The sequence below is a fragment of the Tetrao urogallus genome (genome assembly GCF_951394365.1).
Source record: "Tetrao urogallus genome assembly, chromosome: 1".
Taxonomy (NCBI): domain Eukaryota; kingdom Metazoa; phylum Chordata; class Aves; order Galliformes; family Phasianidae; genus Tetrao; species Tetrao urogallus.
Genome location: NC_136813.1, coordinates 25,179,559 through 25,203,619, shown reverse-complemented (window position 1 = coordinate 25,203,619; position 24,061 = coordinate 25,179,559). Strand labels below are relative to the sequence as shown.

The 24,061-nt window shown below is 43.0% G+C and overlaps 1 protein-coding gene across 1 annotated transcript in view; it reads left to right on the top strand.

The window, feature by feature from the left end:
- Positions 1-24,061, top strand: part of LHFPL6 (LHFPL tetraspan subfamily member 6) — a gene marked incomplete at both ends in the record, with an annotated part of 132,382 nt that overhangs the window by 96,668 nt on the left and 11,653 nt on the right. The window contains one exon of the mRNA XM_079535742.1: positions 22,125-22,223. Within this exon, the coding sequence (XP_079391868.1) occupies positions 22,125-22,223 (99 nt within the window). The remainder of the gene's footprint in view (positions 1-22,124; positions 22,224-24,061) is intronic.

Sequence of the window (24,061 nt, the reverse complement as noted above, 5' to 3'; positions counted from 1 at the left end):
CTTCATTTCACTGAAACGATGCCTCTTCTCTATCTTCCCATGTCTTTGGTGCCCATGTATCACTTCAGCTTGGCGGTGTTTGATGGAGAGGTAGCCTAGAAATGAAGGAACATCCATTAATCCCATTCTCCCTCCTTTTAATGCTTTAAATCCCATGATGATACCATCTCAATGCCTGCAAATCCCCAGACTGTTTTCACACTGAATAGGCCCTGAACCATATGGAGGTCCAGGCACAGGCCCCAGGACTGATCCTGCTGGTGGGGTGCTGGGGGATGCTTCCACTCAGAGCGCAGCCCAACACATGCAGATGCTGGAGGGTGAGAGTTCACCAACGGATTGAGCCATGACAACGGCTCCATTCTCTGCTGGAAGTGCAAGCTGAGAAAGGGGGTGGGGAGGGCAGAATGGGGATGGGGTTGCTGGGAGCCATGCGTCCCCAGCTGCTGGGAGAGGTAAAGAAGGACTTGGCTGGGCTTGGATGTGCTGCTGCAGACCAAGTCTCCCCTCCTTTGGTAAAGTCTCAGTTCAATGTAGTAATAAGTAGTGTGTTAAAATATTTGCTAAAGTATTATATTCAAATATTGGTGATATAATCCCAATATATAATGCATTTCTCTCAGGAATAAAGGCAGAAGTCTAACCCAGCCCCCACACTAACTCCTTTAAAATCAGGCAGAGGGCTGTTGCTCCTCATCTGCAGTGTTTTTTGTAGGCAGCCTTTGCCTGCCTTTGTTGCATGGATTGACCTAATTTAGCTCTGCCAGGCAAACGGCTGCCCACAGTTCAGGAGGCAGAGAGCTTTCCCTGCCTTTCAGAAAGGTGCTGCAGTGCTACCACATCCATAAGAGGATCACGATAATCTCCTTGGCTGTGAAGTTGATGTTAACTCTTTTTTTGCTGGAGAGGTGAGAAAGGAGGCCCTTGAATAATAAGCTCTTTGGATATTTTCTGACATAAGCATTTTGTTTGTTCGCTGGATAAAGTAATATTCTTCTCAAGAGCTGAAATAGGATTTGCTGTCTATTAATGTCTTATTTTTTCTACTCTTCATCTCCAGCTTCTTCCATCTGTAAATAATCTGTCGCACAAGCTGACCTGAAAAGTATCAGATAAGAACTTCCCATACTGAAACTCAGGAAAGTCATAGGATTATAGAATGACTTGAATTGGAGTGGACCTTAAAGATCATCTTGTTCCCAACCCTCTGCTGTGGACAGGCACACTTCCCATTAAATCAGATTGCCTGGGGCCCCCAGAATACTGGTCTTATTAAAAAAGCGTCAGCTTAAGACAAGGTATCTTGTGATGATTTTCTTCTACCGTGGTCAAAATGGGAGTCTTTCACAGCTCACCACTAAGTAAAACTCGTGAGCATTTCATTTCTTCATTGTTGCTCTTAAGTAGCAGCCATCTATGCCCAGTGCTCAGCATAAGAACTCAGCCTGCCTGTTTCTGGACATCTCTGCCATAAAATATCATCTGGAAATGCTGTTGAGGAGATCCTGCAGTTCCCCTCTCCTGTTTGATTGCTGAGGAGCTTCAGTGAAAACTGAGCAGATATTTCCACAGCTGGAAGAAGGGAACATTAGAAGTCAATTTTTCTTCCACAGGATCTGCGTGTAGTTAGCTATTCCCTAACCACTCGAGACTGCACAATGGACTCATTAGGCATTGTGAATATAGGCATTGTGTCGGCTCTTAAACAAACAGGGATGGACTGTAGCCCTAATCTGCTGAGATGCTGCAATCCCAGGGTGAACACTTCATCTGCCACACATACACTTGCCTTGACCTTTTTTCATTGTCTCTCCAATTGGTGTGAGGCAGGTTCCTATAGACACCTCAATCCTACGTGACTGCAAGGAGGAATGGTCTTAAACTGAGACAGAGGAGATTTAGGTTAGATATTAGGAGGAAGTTTTTCACTCAGAGGGTGGTGACGCACTGGAACAGGTGGCCCAAGGAGGTTGTGAATGCCCCATCCCTGGAGGCATTCAAGGCCAGGCTGGATGTGGCTCTGGGCAGCCTGGTCTGCTGGTTGGTGACCCTGCACATAGCAGGAGGGTTGAGACTAGATGATCATGGTGGTTCTTTTCGAGCCAGGCCATTCTATGATTCTATGATCCTATGCTTCTATGATTCTGTATTTGTTCTGGGCAGTGGAACAAACCAAGGGCTGTCCCTGAGTTCCTGAGCTGGAGGAAAAAAATAACTGTGTAATATTCACCAAAGCAGAAGGACTTCCTAGCAAAGGCAGGTTATAAATGAAGGGCATTCCAGCTTGGGCAACCCTTCAGAAAACGGTGTGAATCTCAATATCTCTGTCCTCACTTTTCACAGACCCTACTGACGTGGGAACTTTACTGACACTCATTTCATCATTTGTTTGCAACAGACACTTTCTGCGTTCAAGAGGCATTTTGACTGATAGGGAAAAGCAAAACAAGGCAGACTCATAGAGAAAGGCTTAAATATAATTGGACATGGAAGCCAGGGCTGATTTTTTATAATTCTGCGAACAACATTGTCTTGACTATTGTTCACAGGCCTGCCAGAAGGCTGTAAAGCTGAATACAAAACATCTCCTCCCAGTCTGTGGCACAGCAGCCTCTGGGCATACAGCGAGTGTGACCTTGTGTGGTGCTTCATGCACCCCTGCTTTGAAGCACTCCTTAATGGTGGATGTTAAAGACTCCTTTTGCTATGGCTCTGCAGAAGGAAGACAATCACAGAATCACAGAATCACAGAATCACCCGGGTTGGAAGGGACCTCAAGGATCATGTAGTTCCAACCCCCCTGCCTAGCAGGGCCACCAAACATACACAAGCTGCACTCCTGGGTAAGGGGAGATGTTACATTGCTAACTGCCCACCTAGCTTCATTGTATGGTGCACAGTCAATAAAGAAAGTTGTTGGTGTCCCTACACCATTCTGCTTTTGGAAAAATCCTGAACTAGATGAATTACTGTCAGCTGAGTGACATGGTAATGATGGAGGGACCCTCAGAAGGCACACCTTGTTCATAAAGCAATAGAAAACATTATCTTTGTACAGCTTTGCAGAGGACTTTTTGTAACAGATGATATGGTGAATCTATTTGGTGATTGCCAGCAGCATATTTTCAGCACAGCTGCTACCTGGAAGGGGCTTCTACCCAGATGAGATTTGGAGGCACCTTCAGCCCCAGCTGGAGTAATAAGTTTTGAGTTGTGATAATGCTCTATGTGAGTACATTGCCTGTGTTCAAAAGGAATATTGCAGGGAGACCACCCTTCTTGCCCTGGGCATTAAGCTCTCTTCAATGGTATACATTTCTCACCATGGCAATGGGAATTGAATTTTCGACTCCCTGAGCTCTCCTGGATACTTAAACCAGTCTCACGTAATACTATTGTGGCCGGTGTCACTTCACCACTGAAAACTAAATGAATGAATAAATTAGAGCTGTGGTGTTTTGGATTGCTGAATTGCATCCAAGCTTTTTATTGCAGTCATGAACTCCTTTTCTGATGACAGACGGAATGATACTTATTAGGCAGTTAGGCAGATCATTATAACAAATGAATGTGAGCAGTACAGTAGCAAGGCTGTATATCAGAAAACTGAGAAGGGATTATCTTTTAAGAAACCTCTTTCTAACACCAATTGCCTTTTTTACTGGAGGGCCCCTTCATATTGCACAACAGTTTATCCTCCCTTATTGATGCAAGTAATCTGAGTTTATGGCTCCTATCACAATCTTTTCCTCCTTGGCCTTTAAACTGCCTTTAATATAAAAGCTATTCCCATATTTTTAAAACTTGGTTCTCCTTTAGCTTTCAGCTTCCATCCTGCTCCTATTTTATCTGTCTCTGACTATCCCTCAATGTCAGATTTGCAGCCTTCAGTTCCCTCTTTGCCTCATTTCTGTGCTGTTGTCTCCGAAACCCTTTGCTCAGCCCTAGCTACCCCAGTGCTCCATAGCACCATGGGTACCCATGCTCTGCTCATCCCTTTGGGGCTCAGTGGGTGCCCGATCCCTCAGTCCCTTGGAGTATTCAGTCTGGACTCCTGACCTCTTCATTTTGGCTGTAGAGGGGCCTCAAAACAAGATTATTTAGGCTATAGTTTTAATTTTCCTAAGGAAACTCGCTGGCTACCTTGAAGGTGAGTGGCCCTTTGCCCTTGGCACAGCACTTCTCCTGCCTATCAGTAAGTCACTTTGGAAAGTTAAAGCTTGCAGAATAACCATATAAAAATGAGGTGGCTTATTGTTGTTGTTTTGCCAGTGTCGTTTCCTGATCTAGCTCATATTAGCCTGAAATAGCCCAAAAGAAGGGGAAAGATGATGTAGCAGCTGGCAGTGTAGGGAGGAGCCAGCTACTCAGTATCAGCACCATTCAGCCTGCTCAGCTCTGACATGAAACTCACCCACGTTCTGTTTTGCTTCTCATTAACCATCAAAAGAGCTAACTACTTTGGCGAGGGGGAGCTGCCTCACTGGATGCCCCATTGCTCACCTCTCTAGGTGGCCAGGACAAGGCAGGGTGAGTCGCTGTGCTCTGGAGTGGACTGAGGTGTCTGTGGATGCCATTGGTGTTGTCCTGTGCTGCTGGCCATCACAGTACAGTATCTGGTGAAGCTGATGATAGATATCAAACTTAGGTATTACTTCATTGCAGAGCCTGCAATGGGAATGAAAGGTTAATGTGGTGGGACAACAGATTGTTAAGTAGCAAAGAGAAGTGACATTTTCAGATGATGTGAAGCCTGGAACTGGCTCTGGGAGTGCTGTGGTCAGTGTGCACCCATTAAATATAGAAGTGCCATGGGATCCCAAACATCAGTGCCTGTGTTTTTTCTACTCTGGATGCAGTGCAGTTCAATGAACTTTCTGTGATACACACTAAATGAGAGGGGAATTCACAGACTGACCCTTTGATTTACTATGAAAGGCATTCAGAAAAGATAGGCAGTGTGGGATGAAACACCTCTTGACAGAGAACTAAATTCAGTAGGGAAAATTGTTCTATGAGAGCTCTTAAGTACAGACACTTCCAAAATATATTTTCCTGGTGAGGGGTAGATATAAGTCTCCATTTAACTGCTCCCCTGAAGTCAGACCAGAGTGATCCATTTGGCTGTGGAATAGTGGCCCCTGAAAGGCCATAAACCTTTATTGCTTGGGGACCTTTGAAATTGGACTGGCCACACCGTGGTTTTCAGCACAGATGAGAGCAACGTGCTTTAGGCAGCAAGCACCATGTATGACCTTAGGGATGAACCTGCCTTCCTGAGGAGTGAGACTGGGTGTAATTTGCTCTTCCCTATCTTCAATTTCTGCAGCTTTTCTAGATCTATTATGATCAGAGACCTGGGACACAGCAATCTGTATCACTTTTTTCTTATATAGTTTAAGTGTGTTTAAGTATTCATTGCTTGCCAGCCTCTCATTCCTGACTCTCTTCTTCCCCTCACTCTTAGGAAGTGAAAAAATGCTGATTTTCTTCTGTGGTAGCGTCCAAGTAGCCACTTAAATGCTTGTGGCAATATTGTGCTGGGGCAGCTGAAGGAGAGATGATGATGGGACAGTTGTGAATAGAGGGCTGCAGGAGGGAGAGGGTGGCTTTTCAAGCCGCCCTTCAGTGGTAGCCATGTGGGAAGATAGTCCTATCCAGGTTCTTGCTGCTGACCTTGCTGAAGTTACCCTGATACTGTTGTTATGGTTTTAATAGAGGCAGACTATAGACACCAAAACCTTGTCTTGCTTAATTTTCACATAAAAGGTTTTTGTTTGTTTGTTTGCTTGTTTGTTTGTTTTCTCCAGGGACATTTTAACTGAAAATACCAGGTGTTTGTTGAGTTTTGTTGTTGTTGCCTGCAAACTCATGTTTAATTTATGCTTACTTTACTAACTTAAAAGCAAACAAAAGGTGCACTCATAAACCCTGAGATAGATGATCAGATCTTTAGCTGACAGTTTTGCATTGTTTTCCAGGAACATATTGCTCCAAATTGCTATAGGTAGCCAATGAGATAATCATAAGTGGAGGACTGTACAAAAACGAAAATATATTGTGTTTTTTGTTTATTGCAGGGGTTGTAGGATTTGTCAGCCTGCTGGATTATCACAGAATCATAGAATTGTCTTTGAGTTGGAAGGGACTCTTAAAGGCCATCTGGTGCAGCTCCTCCACAATGAACAGAGACACCCACAGCTCCATTAGGTGCTCAGAGCCCCGTCCAGCTTGACCTTGGGTGTTTCCGGGGACAGGGCATCCACCACTGCTCTGGGCAGCCTGTTCCAATGCCTCACCGTCCTTATTGTAAAAAACTTCTCTCTTATATCTAATCTAACTCTTTTAGTTTGAAATAATTTCCCCTTGTCCTATCACAACAGACCCTGCTAACGAGCCTATTCCTTTTTTCTTATAAACCTTCCTTTATACCTGCTTATCGCATCCATGACAGTAGCCAGCCCCTGTTGCTATTGCAAGAGGAGCACTTCCCCATATCTCAGCCTTTTCAGATCACAGCTTGATCTGCTGGGTTAAACGGCTAATTGAAGGTGAGTGCTTACATTAGTCAAACCTTGTAGTTAATATGGCAGATCACTTCTGTGTAGCTGTGCGCAAAGTTGAAAGTCTTTGTTTCTTTTGTTCGTTGCCATCCCTGCGGCCAGCTATGAAGGACTGCTGAGTTAATTGTGTAATCTAGCAGGATTCAGTGGCAGGGCTTTAACTTCACCACACCTAAGGCATTTGTGTTACTCTGCCTCTTTTCCTTCTGCTTTCTTCTTTCTGCCCGCTCGTTCCACATCTATGTTAAGCTGTGCGGAGATGCTAAAACACACTATAGGCCCAGATGTCTGTGAGAACCTCAGGCTGCAATGAGCCACAGACACCAGGTGGAGATTGTATTGTGGTGGATATGTGGCAAACGTGTCCTGGTGCCAACAGCTGCATGCTCAGGGCCCAACACACCACGTGCAGCCTGTGGTGTGTCCACTCCTGGAGCAAGGGCCGGGGTGGGCTCTGGCATTGGAAATGTTGGGCTTCTTTAGTTGCTTGTTAGTTTGATTTTCTTTCTAAGTGTTCTCTTTCACCGTTAAAGAGAAGGATGAAATGAGTTTAGGTCCACATTAAGTCTTTGAATAGAATCACAGTTCACCCAACTGCTTGTTTTACTTTTGTTCCAGGCTGCAAAACTTCAGGCTTTGTACACTTCACCTCCTTGTTCCCACTGTCTATCAGTCTCCAAGTCTCACAGCTATTATTTAAGGCAAGTAGTCCCTTTGCCTTTTGGAACTATTACCTCCTCTTCCTAATATAGGGAAAAGAAGGCTTCTAGGACAAAGTGAGTAACGTAACCATTGCACAGGGATGGATCCTGGCAGGAACATGCCACAGCATTCCTATCTCACTGGAAATTGCTCTCTGCAATGACTGTGATAATATTTCTCAGCCATTACAGATTCGACCTTTTTTTTTTACTTCAAAACTTAGCATCGTGTCAATGAGTAGCAACAACAGAATTCCTTTCCTAAGCAGTCCATCAGACTGTACATATATATTCAACCCCACTTTTCCTGCGTGGTTTGCTTGGTTCTTTGAGTCCTCCCAGCTGAGGCGCAGCCAGGGCTTTGGTTCCCTCCCAGCCTTCAGCTGAGCACTGGTGGTCAGGAAGCTGCATGTGACAGGCAGAGTGGCCAGGATGAAAAGTGCTTTTTGGGCCACAGCCTTTTCTGGTTCATTACCTTGAAAAGCCTGCAAGTGAATATCCATTCATTTGTATTCAACCTGGTCATTCTGCTTCCAGACCTCCATTCTTTTCTGCTGCTGACAGGATGTCACCAGGAAGTGCCTGGGCAGTGACAGTTTGTGTGTCATGGTACCTTTCTATATAAACTTGATTTTTATCTCGTAATGAATCAAGCCACAGGAGTCCAGTCTGGGAAAAAAAAAAAAGTGTCCTGAGGAAGCAAGCTGAAGCTAGAAAGTTTTTCAGTCCATTTAGAAATAAGAATGCATTACAATGTGCTTTTTCGCTCCACACCAGACCCCTGTATTCTCAAAAGGTAGTCGGGGTATGAAAAGGGTTTTGCATTATTTATTAGTGTGCCTCTGTCACACATAATGAGGGCTATAAAGTATGTAAGAGTTTATAATTGGCTATCTGCAAGAAGTAATCCTAAGGGGGCTGTGCAAGGATCAAATAAATTATGCTTCATTAAAGTAGTTATGCCAAGGATATTAGAAAATTGTTTTTAGTTGGAGGAAGAGAAAGGAGAAGCAGAAAAAGAGAAAAAACTTATTACCAGACCCACTTCTGTCAAAGCTTTTACAGTTTGAGGCAACATTTGAGTCCTCCTCTTTAAAATTCCTGATGTGTTCAAGATGCCAAAGAAGCAGTTGCCAAGATACTAGTACAAATAATGTGTAAATGGGGTTTATCTAAATTGTTTCATTAATAAACTTTACTAAAGGCTCCCATGCAGTTAAACAGGAATCCCAATTCCCCACTATCCGCTGTTGGCACATCAGCTTTCAGAAATGAAACTTTTATCTTCTCTTCTCAGGGGAATATGAATGACTGACCCCCCTTTCCTGAATCTAATTATTGTTCTGATAATTCAGAACAAGGATTCAGTGGCAGTAAAATACAAAGAAAAAGGAGGAACAGCTGGACCTAGAAGCTGTGATGGTCTCGTTTTAAAATGAACATTTACATTTCAGAAAAGCCATGATAAAAGTGATCTCCATGCTTCTGACTTAGTTAGGACTCTTCTGATCCTTCTGGAGATAATTTGTGCTGCAGCGGAGTTGCCCCTGGAGTACATAAGTTAGACAAGGAAAAGTCCTGTCAGATCCTAGAGGGAGGGAATATCACTCCTTTTAAAGCAGTTACTGAGTAGTGCTCCAGTTTTAACCAGAAAGCTGAGGAAGGTCAGAGATGCAATATACCCGCTTTTGAACAATTTCCAACATTTTCCACCTCTACATACACACCTAAAGACTGTGGGTAAAACTTTGGCTCCACTGAACTCAGTGGCAAAACTCTCATGGATTTCATGGGAGCCAGTTTTCCCCCATTACATGAATGAATAAGGTTCTAAGGCCGGGACTGGAAGCTCACATCTGTTTTTGTATGCTGGACTTTGAGATGTCTGAAAATATACTCCATAGCCCTTATGGGGCCATAGCTACTCCAGCCCTTGTCTAAGCCTAAGGTGAACTCACATTTTTGAATTCATGGGTAAAATCCCTTTTTTTTCATGAAAAGGGCTCAGTCTCATTGTGCCATTTTGGATTTACTATTACTATGGTTCTCCAGTACTCTAACACACAAGAACAGGTGGCATGTAAATATTTGACATATGTTGAAAGGGTCAAGGAAAGCTCTAAGGATGAGACTCTTGGCAACATTTTCCAGCAGGCTCCTGTTGCATGAAAGCAGGAGCCAAGCGCAGGAACCACAGGCAAAGGAGAGAGCAGCTGAGCTTCTGCAACCAGACCAGGAGAGCCTGCACACCAGAAAGATAGCCCCAGCTGCACTCTTGGGCTTCTAAATGCACGACTCCGTCAAACAGCTTTGGCTTTGAAACACTTGCAGGTGGTTTTATTTGCATTGAAGTAAACATAGTGCTGATAATAAAGTCAGCTGTTTCAGATCTGGAATATAGAAGGCCAAAAAGGAGCTTGGATGTACCACGGGCTCAGCCAGTTTTGAACAAGGAATGGAGATAGCAGTTACTACGTGAGGAAAAAAAAGACTTCCTCCTTAAAAGTTCTATCAATAGTCTAGGTGCCATAATTCATTGCTTCTGCAGCCATCTAACGTTCATCTCATAGCCTGGTCATTTTCTCTTTATATCTGTTTTGCTTACATTCTCCCTCAATCCCTGTAGGAGGTCTAACTAATGCTGCTATTGCTACTTAGCACTCCTAAGTCTGAATAAAAGTGCATGCTTGTATCTAGCTATTGCGTGTTCCAGTTCCCAAGTATTAATCCATTAAGCCAATGATCTTGTAAATTGGAACAGAAATGTTAAGTGCTGGGGATGGCATCCTGGCTCTGATAGACTTTTATCAAGGACGGGCTTTATAGCAAAGATGTACTTGGAGAGTCTTTGCTAATCATAAGCATCATTTCTAAAAAGTTTTTAGGGAGAGAGAATAGTAATGAGCTCTAAGAGCCACATAGTTCATTTTAAGGTTTTGCTAGTTAGTGCTACCATCATCTTCAATGTCTTCCTTTAGCTTGATTTAGCTCTCTTTTTCACTTCTCTTTGCTGAATGAAGTAAGTTTGATTCATTATTTGGTCGGTCTGGTTGTATTCTGGCTTTGTTTTTAATTTTTTGAAGGAAAAATTCATGAAAATAAATTTAGACAGCAAACCATAAATATTTCTCAGGATAGAGAAGACTATGCAGAATAGCCAATTCTAGCAGGAAAAGCTGGTGGAGAGAAGACAAGGGGATGTTGTCCCAGGTAACAAATACATATAAAGGTATTGCAAGGGGGAATAAAATAAATGCTCCTTGAGCCCTGGTAGGGGCTTAGCGAAGACTGTGATTTGAGGAGCGAACTTAATTGCCACAAGAAAGATTTAGGTGAGACAACACAAAAAAAGCTTCTTTTAAAGACACAGAAACAGAAGAACAAGTTTTCTTAGAAGAAGATTGGATCTTCATTGTGAGAGGCTTTAATAAGTGATTAAACAGACCTATGTTTTGGAAGGTACAAGCTAGCTGAGTTTCTCCTGACTTGAAGCAAAAGGATGGATAAAACAGCTTCTTCATGGGATGCTTCCAGCCCAGGTTTTCAAGTCTTTTGTGTTTAAGTATGCTCAGTGCATGAAGAAATTTCCTAAATGATAGAGGAGAAAGAAAGAAAGAAAAAGTCAACATAAAGAGCTGGATGGTGCACCAACATTATTCTGTTGCCTTGAGATAACTCACAGGTGGGAGGGGAGGAGAGGATTTAAAGAGGTCAGCTGGAGAGCTCATTGTGGGAGAAGCAAACCTAGTTAGAGTAAAAAGATTTAAGTATGCTTGGGATTCTGATAAGGTTGTCCATATGGATTCTCTCTGAAGAGGATAAGTGGCAGCGCCAAGTGTTTCTGAGCTGCAGATGTGCAATACATTTGCAAAAACCTACAGCTTCTCTCCAAAATTATGATTTATCACACCTTCTAGCAAACTGAAAAATGGGACCACTTTGAGGGAAATTGACTTGATGGAGTACTTTTTCCTCAGGAAATTGGGTCGGTTATTGAGCTTGAATTCCTTAGGAAAGAAGGCATAGGAATTTCCATATTTTGTACTTGCTGAATATATTATATATATATGTCATATGAAGCAAACTTCAGAGCATGTAAAGATCATGCAAAACAAGCAAACAATGTGACAGTAGATAGTATGGAAACAGGCATTTTGAGTGCCACATTGAAACTTGGCACAACATGCCACACAAAGAGAGACTTTGGCATTTCTCTTACGGAAAACAAAGTAGCTGAGAAGGGGCAATAGTTTTTTTTTTTTAGTTTAACTGGGAAAGCCATATGAATAATTTCACTCACAGTCTGTTATTATTTAGCCTGGACACTGTTTACTTTAATTTTACACTGTAATTTCAGCACAAAGGCAAAATGCACTGAGTACACTTGTGTTCACGCACACATCAATTCATGATCTTAACTGCATGCTAGTCTATCTGGAATTGTGCAGTGTTTGACACTGTCCTGAATGACATCCTGGTTGGAAAAAAATCGATTTGATTGATGAACCACTCAGTGGATAAGGAATTGACTGGATGGTCACACTCAGAGGGTTGTGATCAATGGTGCAACGTCTAAGTTGAGACTGATGATGAGTGGCGTTCCTCAAGGATTGTTTCTGGAACCAGTGCTGATTAACGTCTTTGTAGGCAGTGTGGTCAGTGGGATCAGGTGCACCCTCAGCAAGTTTGCAGGTGACAGCAAGCTGAATGGTACAGTTGATACACAAGAGGGAAGGGATACTTTCCAAAAGGACTTGAACAGGTTTGAGAGGTAGGCCCACGTCAAATTCATGAAGTTCAAAAAGGTCAAGTGCAAGGTCCTGCATCTGGGTCAGGGCAATCTCAAGCACAGATAGAGATTGGGTGGTGAATGGCTTGAGAGCAGCCCTGAGGAGAAGGATTTGAGGGTGTCAATTGATGAAAGATTCAACATAAGCCAGCAATGTGTGCTTGCAGCCCAGAAGGCCAACCGTATCCTAGGTTGTACCAACAGAATTGTGACCAGCAGGTCAAGAGAGGTGATTCTGCTCTTCTACACTGCTTTTTTGAGACCCCACTTGGAGTACTACATCCAGTTCTGGGGCTCTCAACACAAGAAGGACATGGAGCTGTTCGAGCAGGTCCAGAGGAATGACATGAAGATGATCAGAGAGCTGGAGCACCTTTCCTACAAGGACAGGCTGAGAGAGCTGGGGCTCTTCAGCTTGGAGAGGAGAAGGCTCTGAGGGAACCTTATAGTGGCCTTCCGGCACCTGAAAGGGGCCTACGGGAAAGCTGGGGAAGGGCTTCATATAAGGGCATGTAGACAGGAGAAGGGGAAATGGTTTTATACTGGAAGAGAGTAGATTTAGACTAGACATCAGAAAGAAATTCTTTACTGTAGGATTGGTGAGACACTGGAACAGGTTGTCAAGTGAAGTTGTGGATGCTTCCACTCTGGAAGCATTCAAGGCCAGGCTGGTTGGGACTTTGAGCAACCTGGTCTAGAGGGAGATGTCCCTGCCTATAGCAGAGGGTTGGAACTAGATGGTCTTAAAGGTTCTTTTCAACCCAAACCATTCTGATTCTATGTTTCTATGCTCAGCAAGCAGCAATGTATTAAAAGCTGCTAAAAAGTGTTGTAGGTGCTGTAGCAAGCAATAAATTAAACTATCCCCTCCTTCACCAGTTCCCAAGCATTTAATAACACTTCAGCTGTCTATGACGTATCCACCTGAGAGCTGTAAGCTGTAGAAATATCTGTTTGATGGCTATGGACCTGTGTACCAACTAAGCCGGCATGTGTGTTTTTAAAGAGTAGAGGGAGGATTAAGTCTGTGAATCACCAGTAAGAATAGTATAAAGGGAAAAATTATTCTCAGCTGTGTTTGGTACCTAACACTGACTTTTATACTATGCTATATACTATAGCAGCACTATAGTAGTTTATCTTTCTAAATTTCTTTTCTGGAGAAGGGGATTTCCAAACTTCTTTGATTTGAGAGGTCTTGCAGACTGTCTAGCAGCAGTACAGAACAATCCAATTATTTTTACTAGATATAGATTGCCTCATTGCTTGTACAAACTTGCTTGAAAGTCCAACATGGTTTGCCAGGGGATCTGCAATCGATGCACTGAAAATGCTATTTTCTGCCAACAGGTCTTGACTGTGGCAGAGATTTTAGTAAGATGCGCAGTAGCTGATCTTCCAGTAATCCATGGTTTGTGGACAACTCAACAGAAGTAAAATAAACTGAAAAATAAACAATAGTAGTCTTCAAGATTAATGAGAAGGAGGCCTGGTATGTAGTATTCCCCTACTGGATATATGTTTTGCGTCAGCTCCATCTCATTTTGGTGACCTGCCATCAAAGTGAAGGAATTAGCTGGATAGATTTGTTGCTTTATCCAGCATCTACAAACTGTTATTTTTCACAGATTATTGGCCTAATAGAAATGGAAAACCAATTTTGTGGGATTTAATGTCTTTATTTCCAAATGATGGGATAATGTATAGATAACATCGTTGTGGTGATGGTCAGGAGACTTGGGCTGAATTCCTGCTTTAGACTTTTCCTGAGCACTTCTAAACAATTTTAGTCTACCAAGTTTGTGTTGAAATGTTGTGGCGATGCCTGCCCATTTATCCATTCTGTCCAGTTAGGCATCTTTACTGACACGGAATACATTTCCTTACTTCTCTCCTCGCGGTCCACCATGGGATCAGTTTGTGTTCTAGGAAATCCTTAGAGCTTGGCACAGACTTTCTGGCTGGTTTTTAACTACTATGACTACTACATGGAGAATTCTGTATCCTGAGAAGATAGTTATTGAAGTACTTTTTATTAATTATATTAGGCATCCCTCTGTTTCTAATTGAGTGACTTCTATTTAAATACACTATGTCATATGCCATATGCTGCTCTAGACTCTGAACTGTCATGTCTTTGATTCTGAGCCACAAAACGATGGGATGAGCACACAGATGGGTTGTCACATCAAGAAGTCTGATGGCATGTGATAACTATCAGGCTTTTTTTTTCTTTTTCTCATAATATACAAGCAGTGATTGTGGCTTGCCAAACAAAATGAGCTGACAGTGAAATTTCTGTGTTCTCTGGGGTTCTTCAAGCATCTCAGTTCCACTTCACAGTTCACTCTGTCTTGAGCTGGAACAGGTCACATCTTTTCCAGAACAAGAGATGTCAATCATTGTGTTTCTTTGTGACAAGCTCTGTGAGAAATGATGCAGAGACTCACCAAAGGCAGTCCTGAGTAATGTAGATTGGTGGTAGAAATTGAGACAGGTGAGGACCATTTTGAAGCAACAACTTGTTTCCATAGCGATAACTTCCTTTAAAGATACAGCATTGAGGTTTACACCCAAAAGCAAGACATTTTTTTCTTTTAATCTTGTCCTCTAACTTTCAGGTCGCTCTCCATAAAGTAAGGAAGGGTTTATGACAGGAATCCGGGTATTTGCATTTTCAGAGCAGAATGGGGCAGAAAGATAAAGTACAAAATAAAGCATAGGTAACTTGAGGCAGGATTTAATTATGGATTCATACAGTTTTTTAAGGTGATTACAATACGGATATTTTCCCCTCAGATAGATTTCTAAACTTACATTAAGCTCAACTGATATATAAGTAAAATTCATTAGATTCCACATCTGGATGCTTTAGAGATATTAGAGATACCATGGGGTCCAGAAGACCTCTGCTTGGGCTGGCATGTGTGATAGAGGATTCATGGGAGTCTTGCACTTCTCTGGACAGGCAGCTGGAGGCCAAGTGAGATGCTGAACAATGCTCGAACTGATAGAAGAGACTGTGCTTGGACAGCCAAATCCCACTCAGAGTCAGTATTGCTGGTAGAGCACAACTGAGTGACTGACCTCGTTTGAGATGTCTGTTATCCTGCCAATCCAAGGGGGACAGTCTTTCCCAGGCAGTTCTGTGTCATGTCTCCCAGTCCCATGTGAGTATCTTTGCTGTCTTACAGCAAGGTAAGCTTGGATGTGTTCCAGACACAGACCAATTTGTATGTGTTCTTTGGGCTGCAAAATATACCTTCTTAGACTCCTTCCACTAACAAGGGCCTAAATTAATGTGCTCACACAGAGGCATCTTTATATGTTTAATATACCATGTGTAAAACTAGCTCCCTGATCAGATGTTTGTAGAGTTCTACGCATACATATGACTTGAACTTCTGCCTTAAGCAGAAGTGCCTGAAAGATGGAAAAACAGTTTCCTGAAGTCTCAGAAGTAGCAGGGGATCAGGAGGTCATATAGTTCAACCTTGTGCCTAAAGCAGGACCAATCTGTGATCATGACCATGATAATAACTTTCTTACCTCCTCTTTGGCAAACAGAAGCTGCTAAGTCTGGGCTTATCCGAACTGCTTAGTGCTGTGCCTTGTGACCAAATACTGGAGGGTTCATGATATCTTCCCACTTACCTCTTCCACTAGCACACACTAAATGAAGCCCAAAGGAAAACACCTGGTGATGCTAGAATGTCTCATACCTAAATGCTCACATCTAACACTCATTGTTAAGGAGAAACTGCTACAGTGAAAGCCTTATTTTATTTTTATTTTTCCAAATTTGAGCTGTTGTTTCTCATCCCCCGGGACCTGTGGATCTATCTGAAGGATGCTCTATGGTACCAAATACTTGTATCTTTGTTGGCTGAGAGGATGAAGAGACTGTGTGATCGGATGGTAAGGGTGTTAGCCTGGAGCCCCTGCTTCAGTGGATATTCATTCTCTTATCTGTTGGTGTAGCCTTTGGACAGCCTCCACTATCAGTCAGGAGTCTGTCTTAGCCTCACTTAATCATAACTAGTAATATGAAACTTGCACAAACAGCTGACTGTTTTCTTAGATCTCTCTAAATCTCCATGCTGGTGAAGAGTGCTGTATAATAAATAGTAATAAAGGACTTTTTAGTGAAATATCCAGCAGACGTTATAATTCAACTAGTTCTCAAAAATCATATTACTCCTCCTCCTGCATACATAAAGTAGGATTAAACTTTTGGGTATTCTATTATCTAGTGCCAACCCATGCAGACTGTGGAATATGTTTACTGCTGCTTTATAAAATCTAGCTGCAAGAAGTACTTCAGGGGGTGATTTTCAGTATTTGGAGGTGGTGGGAGCTGCCTCCCAGAACCGATTTTGAAGGGCTTTGCCTTGACATTTGTGCCTTTATGAAATGACACTAATTCACTTCTGTTTATTAGCAACTCCGTGATTTCTCCACTCTTCTCACTTCTCTGTTTCTTCACTTTGAGTGAAGCCCTGAACTGTTTTCCCCTCTCCCATCCCATGGTCCTTGTGAAGAGAGCTGGAAGTCCAGGGCAACATAAAAGCCATCTCCATCAGTGTACCCCTTTCCCCACCGCTCTGTGCTTGTGATGCCTGTATGGACACCCAGACAAGTGACTCCCTCATTGAATTCTTTCACGTTATATGCAATTGTACCCTCTGCTGTTGTTGCTTGGTTGACTTCCCTGAGCAGAGACCTCAGAATCTGTTTCTTCTAAGCATTTCGAATAACGGTTTTTAACCTATTCATTTTAAACCCTATTGTTTGTTGCCTGAGGTACATCTCAAAGCAGCAGATAGTCTTCATGTGCCAGCTCACTTTTATTCTCATGCTGCGGGCTCACTTTTCTAGCAGGTAAAGCTTTTCTAGCTTTAAAACCATTACAGTGAGGAGAGCTTGTAAGTCACAAGAACCAAAGAGCCAAAGTCTGTGCCTCACTGAAAAATTGGTTTTGTTTTCCTTGTAGATATTACTGTACCTTCAAGTGACAGATGGGAATGTGAAAACTTTTTATCATCCTTGAAGGTTCAGAGCAGCTAATGGAGAAAAAATGTGAAAGGAAAAATCATCATTGAAATGGTCTTGAAAAGGATGACTTCCAAATTATTGTCTGTCAGCATGTCCAGATGGCCTGAATATCTGTCAGATCTGAGCAGTACTCATTAGAGATGCCTAGGAAAATAAAAAAGTTTCTTTTTGGTCAGATCCAAAAACGAAAGGAGAAAAAGTAGAAGAGGAAAGGAAGGACAAACATATTTTTAAGATGAATTTTCCCACTAGAAAGGGGCTGCTCAAAAGGCACAAAAGGTTTTGCTTTCGTTTTCTCTCAGTTGTGCATGAATCATGCTTTTATGTTTGTAGATGGGTTTCCACAGTGTTTCTGGGTTCCTTTCTGGAGGCGGGGCATCCCAGGAGATCACAGTCAGGCAGTCCCCTGCTGCTGGCCATGGTGCAGGCAGTCTGGCTGGTAGAGGATAACTGTAACTGGGAAGTACAAAGAGGAAAACAATTTCCAGTGCCCATCTAGAAAGCACTGCAGGCTCTTAAAAAGGCCATAATCAAGGAAAATCATCATGGGTTCTGTTCCCATTTGAAAACGCATTTTCTAGCCACAAGACTCGGAGGCTAAGTCTGAAGTTAAGTGCCCCATTTACTGCCATCACAACCTCTTTGTATTGATCGAACTGATGGGTTTTCCTCCCTTCAGATTTATCTGAATTCCAAGGGAGAAGAGAGGACTCTAAGGAAGGTTTAGCTTTATTTAATGGACTTTTGGGGGTGCAGTGAGCAAATGGGCTGGCGACAGAACAGAAATGGGGCAAGTAAAAACTGTGCATGCTGTGCCTTCAAGAAGCAAGGGAAAGAACTGAGGATTTGTAAGCTATGGACTGCTAGAAGAGTTACAGACAATTCATTTATTGTGTGATGCCTACAGGAGTTATGGAGGCACATCACTTCGAGTGAGGCTCCCACAGTAGCAGGCTGAGGACTGCCAGCCACAGGAATTTGCAACCTTCAGCTCTTGTGCATTAGCTTCTCCCCATCTTTGTTGGCCTTTCTGAGTGCAGTGATGTAGGCAAATCTGGTTAACGTCTCCTGTTTTATTAATCCTTCTGTTTGAGAATTGCTGTTCCTGATGTTATTGATAGTGGTTGATATTTTACCTCTTGGAACAAACTGATTGCTACATGCCACAAATCATGTCTTTATCACTTCAGAGATGAAGCCTTGATCTGTGCCAAGCCACTAATGTAATTACTGTCCCCTTTCCACCACCCCCTGCTCAGCATCATCATCCATATGCATAATTGCCACAGGCAATTATTTTCAATCACACCTTCAGACAAACAAGATTGTCTTCTAGATGCTAAGCATTACTAAAGTATGATCATGCACTATTCCTTCAGCAAGAGTGACAGGTGGGGCAATCTGGGAAGGACGAGGATCACTCTGGGTAGTTTGCTATTGAACCATCCACTCCCCTGGTTTGTAGTTTCACAGCTCATAGTACTTGGGGACTCCGCTCATTTAAGGTCAGTGTGGTCAGTCAGGAGGGCTCTCACAGCCGAAGGTAAAGTCACAGCAGTGGCCATAGGGCAGAGCATTCACACAGTGTTTTTATAAGCTCCAATGTTCTGTTTTGTGAGAGTCTGAACAGCTCCTCATTTTGCATATAGGCTGGTTTTAGCTCTCTTTCTGAAGACATCCAGCTCCCTTCATGAGCTATACAAAGAACAAAAATGGGCTAAGTCTTGGAGCCAAGAACTTAATACCAGATTTGCATTACTGCAATTGGCTGTGTTTAAGTCACGATGCTTGCAACAGCAGTGCATCACAGATCCTCAGGCTCTGCACAGTGTTAAGCAGCTCTTTTTGTTCCTGAATGTAAAAAAATATATATAAAAAAAAAGAGAGAGAGGGCACATGATACAGCACACCAAACAGCAGCCAAGTGCCACCAGCACCTCCACTGCCACCCAGCCCCATCCAACAGGCACTTCTGAGCTGCAGCCCCATTGGTAAAGCTGCCATTTAGGGACCTGCTTATTTCCCTCCCCTTTGTCTTACTTTAAACGACTGCAGTGGATAATGAAAGATGACAGATGATGGTAATTACAGCACAGTGGCTTTTTTCCTCCCCTTTCTTAAGGAATGCTCTAGGCATCCTAAGCATTTTAAGCAGCTGTAGAGACGGGTGTGGTGTCCTGAGTAGCATAACTGCCCAAATTCATTAACATGGGGCAGGACAGGGTGTGACTGGTGAACTAAACCGGTCACCTCTCTCTACTGAAGCAGCATAATTAGCTTAATGATTTCCGCTGGCTTTGTGGCCCTTGTATTTAACTTAGACATTTAAATAGAGGTTGCAGCTGTTCCACAGAAACTACGGTCTCTGATTAAACAAATTGGCTGTGAGCACGTGTATGGATTATTAGAGATAATAGCATGCAGTCTTTTTGCTTTCCCAAGGTCTGATCCACACGTTTAGTTGCTTACAAACATGAGTGGATTGACTGGAAGGGGAGGAAGGAACTAAAGAGCTCTTATCCAAGTCTTATTAACGTTACGGGCTTTTGGCGTACTTCACACTTGTATTACATAAAATAAGGGAATTGAAATGCCAGTTCCCAGATTCACTGCCTATTGAGACTGTAGTGGTACCAGCTTTGTTGCAGTCACGTAGAATGCTACTGAAAACAACGGGACAGATCCGCACCATTGTATGCACACAGTCGTGCAGCTTTCTGAGCTGGTCTGCTTGGATATTACCAGGCAGCCTGTGGGATGTTACTGCCCCTGCAGGTGTTCAAGAGCCATGCAGATGCAGCACGTTGGATCACATGTTGGACTTAGTGATCTTAGTGGTCCTTTCCAACCTTAATGATTCTGTAATTCCATGATTCTGTGTCACAGCCAACATGGGGATAACACTGTCCATCAACTGCCTTTCATGTTCAGGAGCTCATTCTGTCTTCCCCAGACTTCCTTATCATCAGTAGTGAAGTTCCTTCTTGCCCTGTAGGTCCTGCCCACTCCTAGCACATCAGCTATGCTGTAATTGCTTCGCAGTGAGCTTCTTGCTCTAGCAGTGCACATGAGAATCAGTTATGTATTTCTGCAAAAATCTTAAGCTGTCTTTAACAGTTTTGAGTCTATATTTGTTAATAAGAGGCCTAAGTTCTCTTGTGTGAGAAACATCCTTCCAGAGAACTTAATGAGAAGGCACTCTCATTTACATGGATTCTACCAGCTTCTGTCAGCTCTGCAGCCCTGGGGAAAAAAATCAGATGATACTGTGGGAGCTGGTAGTGAGAAGATTAGAAGCAACCATATCTAGGCCGAGCAAAGTCCTGAAAGGTCTAGCATTCATGTGGCCTCAATTGCTGCTCTGCCTTCACAGCTGCTGAGTGAATGTTGCACTTGAGAGGAGTTGCCTCAATGATTTATTTTCTGTTACGCTGTGTAGGGATGGAGAGAGGAACAGGCAGTGTCTGTTGAATAAGGGAAAGAAGTAAACTAGAGTAACAAGAAGATCTAAGGAGGAGTGAACACTGGGCCCTGAACAGTAACAGGTGTGCTTGGAGGGGCTACTGTTCCTTTGGTTACAGCTAAGGTGCTAAGAGCATAAAAAAATGTGGAGAAAGGTGGGATAAAGCTTCTTTGCATCTTCAAGCAAGTCAGGAATATAAAGAAGTGATTTCTGTATCTTACAGGAGTGTCAGCAGTATAAAAAATTGAGGTATTGTGAGGATAGAGGCTGTAGAAATGCACAGCTAAGCCCAGGCTCTGAGTCAGAATCACTCTCTGGACTCTTAGCAGACAGGTGTGACATCCATGGGGCCTCTGCCATCACACCCAGGGCTTTGCTGCAGTAGGAGCACAATAACAGAGGCACTTTGCCAGCAACCACGTTGCCTTTATTCTTATTGTCAGGAGAAGAAAAGTGGGGTGGTAGGAGGCCAAGGGACTTGCCCAAAGCTTGCCAGCAATGGCTGTAGGAGTTGAAACCCTGTCCCCGTCTACTTAACAGGTAAAAGGTACTGCTGAAAATCCACGCTGCCAACTTTCTGTGGTCTTGTCTGCCTTTTCATCCTTCAAATAGCACCCAGTCTGTTATTTATGTAGTGATTTGTTCCCAGTCTTATGCAGAAGATCTGAGACAAAGGAGGTAGAATTAAATGATTTAGCACACATATAGTTATTCTCTCTTGGCTGTCCTTGTTAAAAAAAAAAAACAAACAGATATTTGACAGCTACACCTGCTCTTGGGCAGCTGCTGTCATGACAGCTGAGAATGCAATATGATAAAAATGCCGCTTCTACAAAATAATCATGGCCCATTGGATGATTCCCAGCAAGATCTTGCGAAAGGGCTTGCTTAGCTCAAGCATATCTGTTTTGGACAGTGTGAGGACTGGAGAAAGAAAGTGTGCTGTGAATGTTAAGCCAAACACAATTACAGACAGAATGGCTCAAGAGCTCTGTTGTTTTTGCTGAAATAATACAAGGAAAATGTGCAGCATGTACCTGTGGTATGAATTGATCAGGTGACATGAAATCACTCTTCCTTGGCTTTTGAAGCGGTGAAAAACAAAAGAAAATGACAAGGGATTAGCACAACTGTCAGTTTACTTTCTCCTGCTGGAACCATGATAGACCCTGGTTGATTGTTGTTTTAATTAATCAGAAGCAATCAGCTTGTAAATGCTGTGATTAACACAGCTTTTGTTTAACCCTGTGTTGAGCTTTCCAAGCAGTGCATGTAGCAGTTCAGCAGAGTCAAAGAGGAGTTTAAAAGCTCCCGGGTAGCAGCTCCAGAAGCTGAGGCTGGCATCTGGTGCTGAGCCACCCCAGCTACCTCCAGCACACTAAGCAGCTGGAAAACCAGAATGCAGGAATACAAGATCAAATGATTTCCTACTGTTTTCAGGATAAAAATTGCTGCTTTTTAAATCTGAGATTCCTCAGTGGCAGCTTGACTTCTAGCCTGTGTTTAAGCTAATGGAAATTGCTTTTGTAAACTTCTCTCTCTTCCCTCCGTAGGTCTGTTGATCGGCTCTGGTTGTGCTCTCTATCCTCTTGGATGGGACAGTGAAGAAGTCAGACAAACCTGTGGCAACCTTTCCAACCAGTTTGAATTGGGTAAGTTTCCATCAGAGTGTTTCAGTTGCATTATACTCTTCTGTCCACTGTCCATGAAAGCAAATGAATATCTGAATGCAGGTTTGGAGGAGTAGCCCAGTTTTATAGAATAGGGTACTCATATTGTGTGTTTCTGATGTAGTGCTAAGGCAGGGTGGTTTCCTGAAAATATTTTCCAGAAGAATATTATAAAATATAATAAATAAATGTACGTATATTTATATTTAAGACATCAGATGGAGTAGTCTTACAATATGTGAGTGAACACTCCAAGAGATCCTGGCAGGGTACGCAGGGTCATCGTGTCACAGGTTGGGGTAATCCACAGTGACAGCAGTTAGTGGTCTTTGAAGTCTGGCATGCCTGTGGCCTTCTAATCCAAGCTTGGGAATATGGTTTTGGTTATACACAACCTTGGGAAGATAGTAAACAGCTCTTGTTCCCTGTGACTGCCTTTTCACAGGCAAGCAACTGGCAATGTCTGTGCTGACACTAAATGAGAGCCAAAAATGCAGTGAAGCTGGGCTCACAACCACACAGTTCAGAACGAGTCACCTCTAGAGAGATCACTGGGGTGATAGAGAACAGGCAACCAGCAGGGAGATAGTGTAGATGATTGGGATCTGATGTTTGAATGAACATGCAGATCCTTGTTAAGCTAGAAGGATGAATGTGGCTGCTGCTCTCCTACTCTGCAAACGCTCTCTAGTCCTGCATTACTTGAGAAGGAAGGGGACCTGCAATCTTCATGCAGAAGCAGGAGAGACTGAGCATCCCACATCTATGCACACTGAGCTCCAGTTTCCAAGAAAGCATTCACACAGCTCCCCATTCCCAGACACTATGAACTAAGCCTTGTGGCTGCTGTTAGAAACTCTTTCCATAGCTGTGCGTGCATGGCTCGTAGAAGCCTCTCAGTAACTCCAGTGCAAGGAACAGTGGGCAAAATCTATGTTACAGATGTTTCTTCCAGCTAGGGGAAGGTGTCCTGGTCCATGGCGTTGGGATTGGAGCCAGATGTTCTTTAACGTTCCTTACAACCCAAAACATTCTATGATTCTATGATTTGGAAGTCATCCAGGGGATCCAGGGGATGTGTAATGTGTCCTAGAAGCTTTACCTTGTTTTCTGAACTTTAATATCCTTCTGTACTATTAATATTTTCTTTCAATGAAGTATAAAAAGTTCCTACAATTTTTTTTAATTTTTTTATTTGCACTTAGTACTTGAAAAATATGCATGTGATAGCTATGCGAATGCAAACATATAGTTAACTAGCAGAAAAATAGTGTCTCACAGATTCCTGGATCCATGGAAAGTGAATACAGTAGAAAAACCAAGAAGACAGCAGCTTTTGCAAGGAATAGCTGGGTTTGGTTTTAGTCGGTCCTTTCCAGAAGTCTGGATCGGTTCCTCACCAGCCCATTTGGCCTCTCATGGGTGCATACATGCCAAGCATGAAATGGCATGAAAGGCTGCACCTGCAGTGCCTACTTGTAGCTCCTGACAGCCTGCCCCTTCCCAGGCTTCAGTCACTGCTCTCCTCAGGGTGCAGAAAAGTGTTACTATTCCTGGTTATTTTTCTGAAAATCCACTTAGGCAGCTTCAAACTGTGCCACTGAGGAACACGCTGCGGTAAGGGGATGACAGCTGGACTAGATGATCTTAGTGATCCTTACCAACCTTAATGATTCCATGATTCTATGAAACTATGACCTTAAATACAGTCGTGCTCACAGCCAAGACCACCTTCTACATCTGAATCTTGACCCATTCATTTATTTTCATAAATTGAGCCGTTTCCCCATTTAAAACAGTGAAGGAATCCACATGAAAGA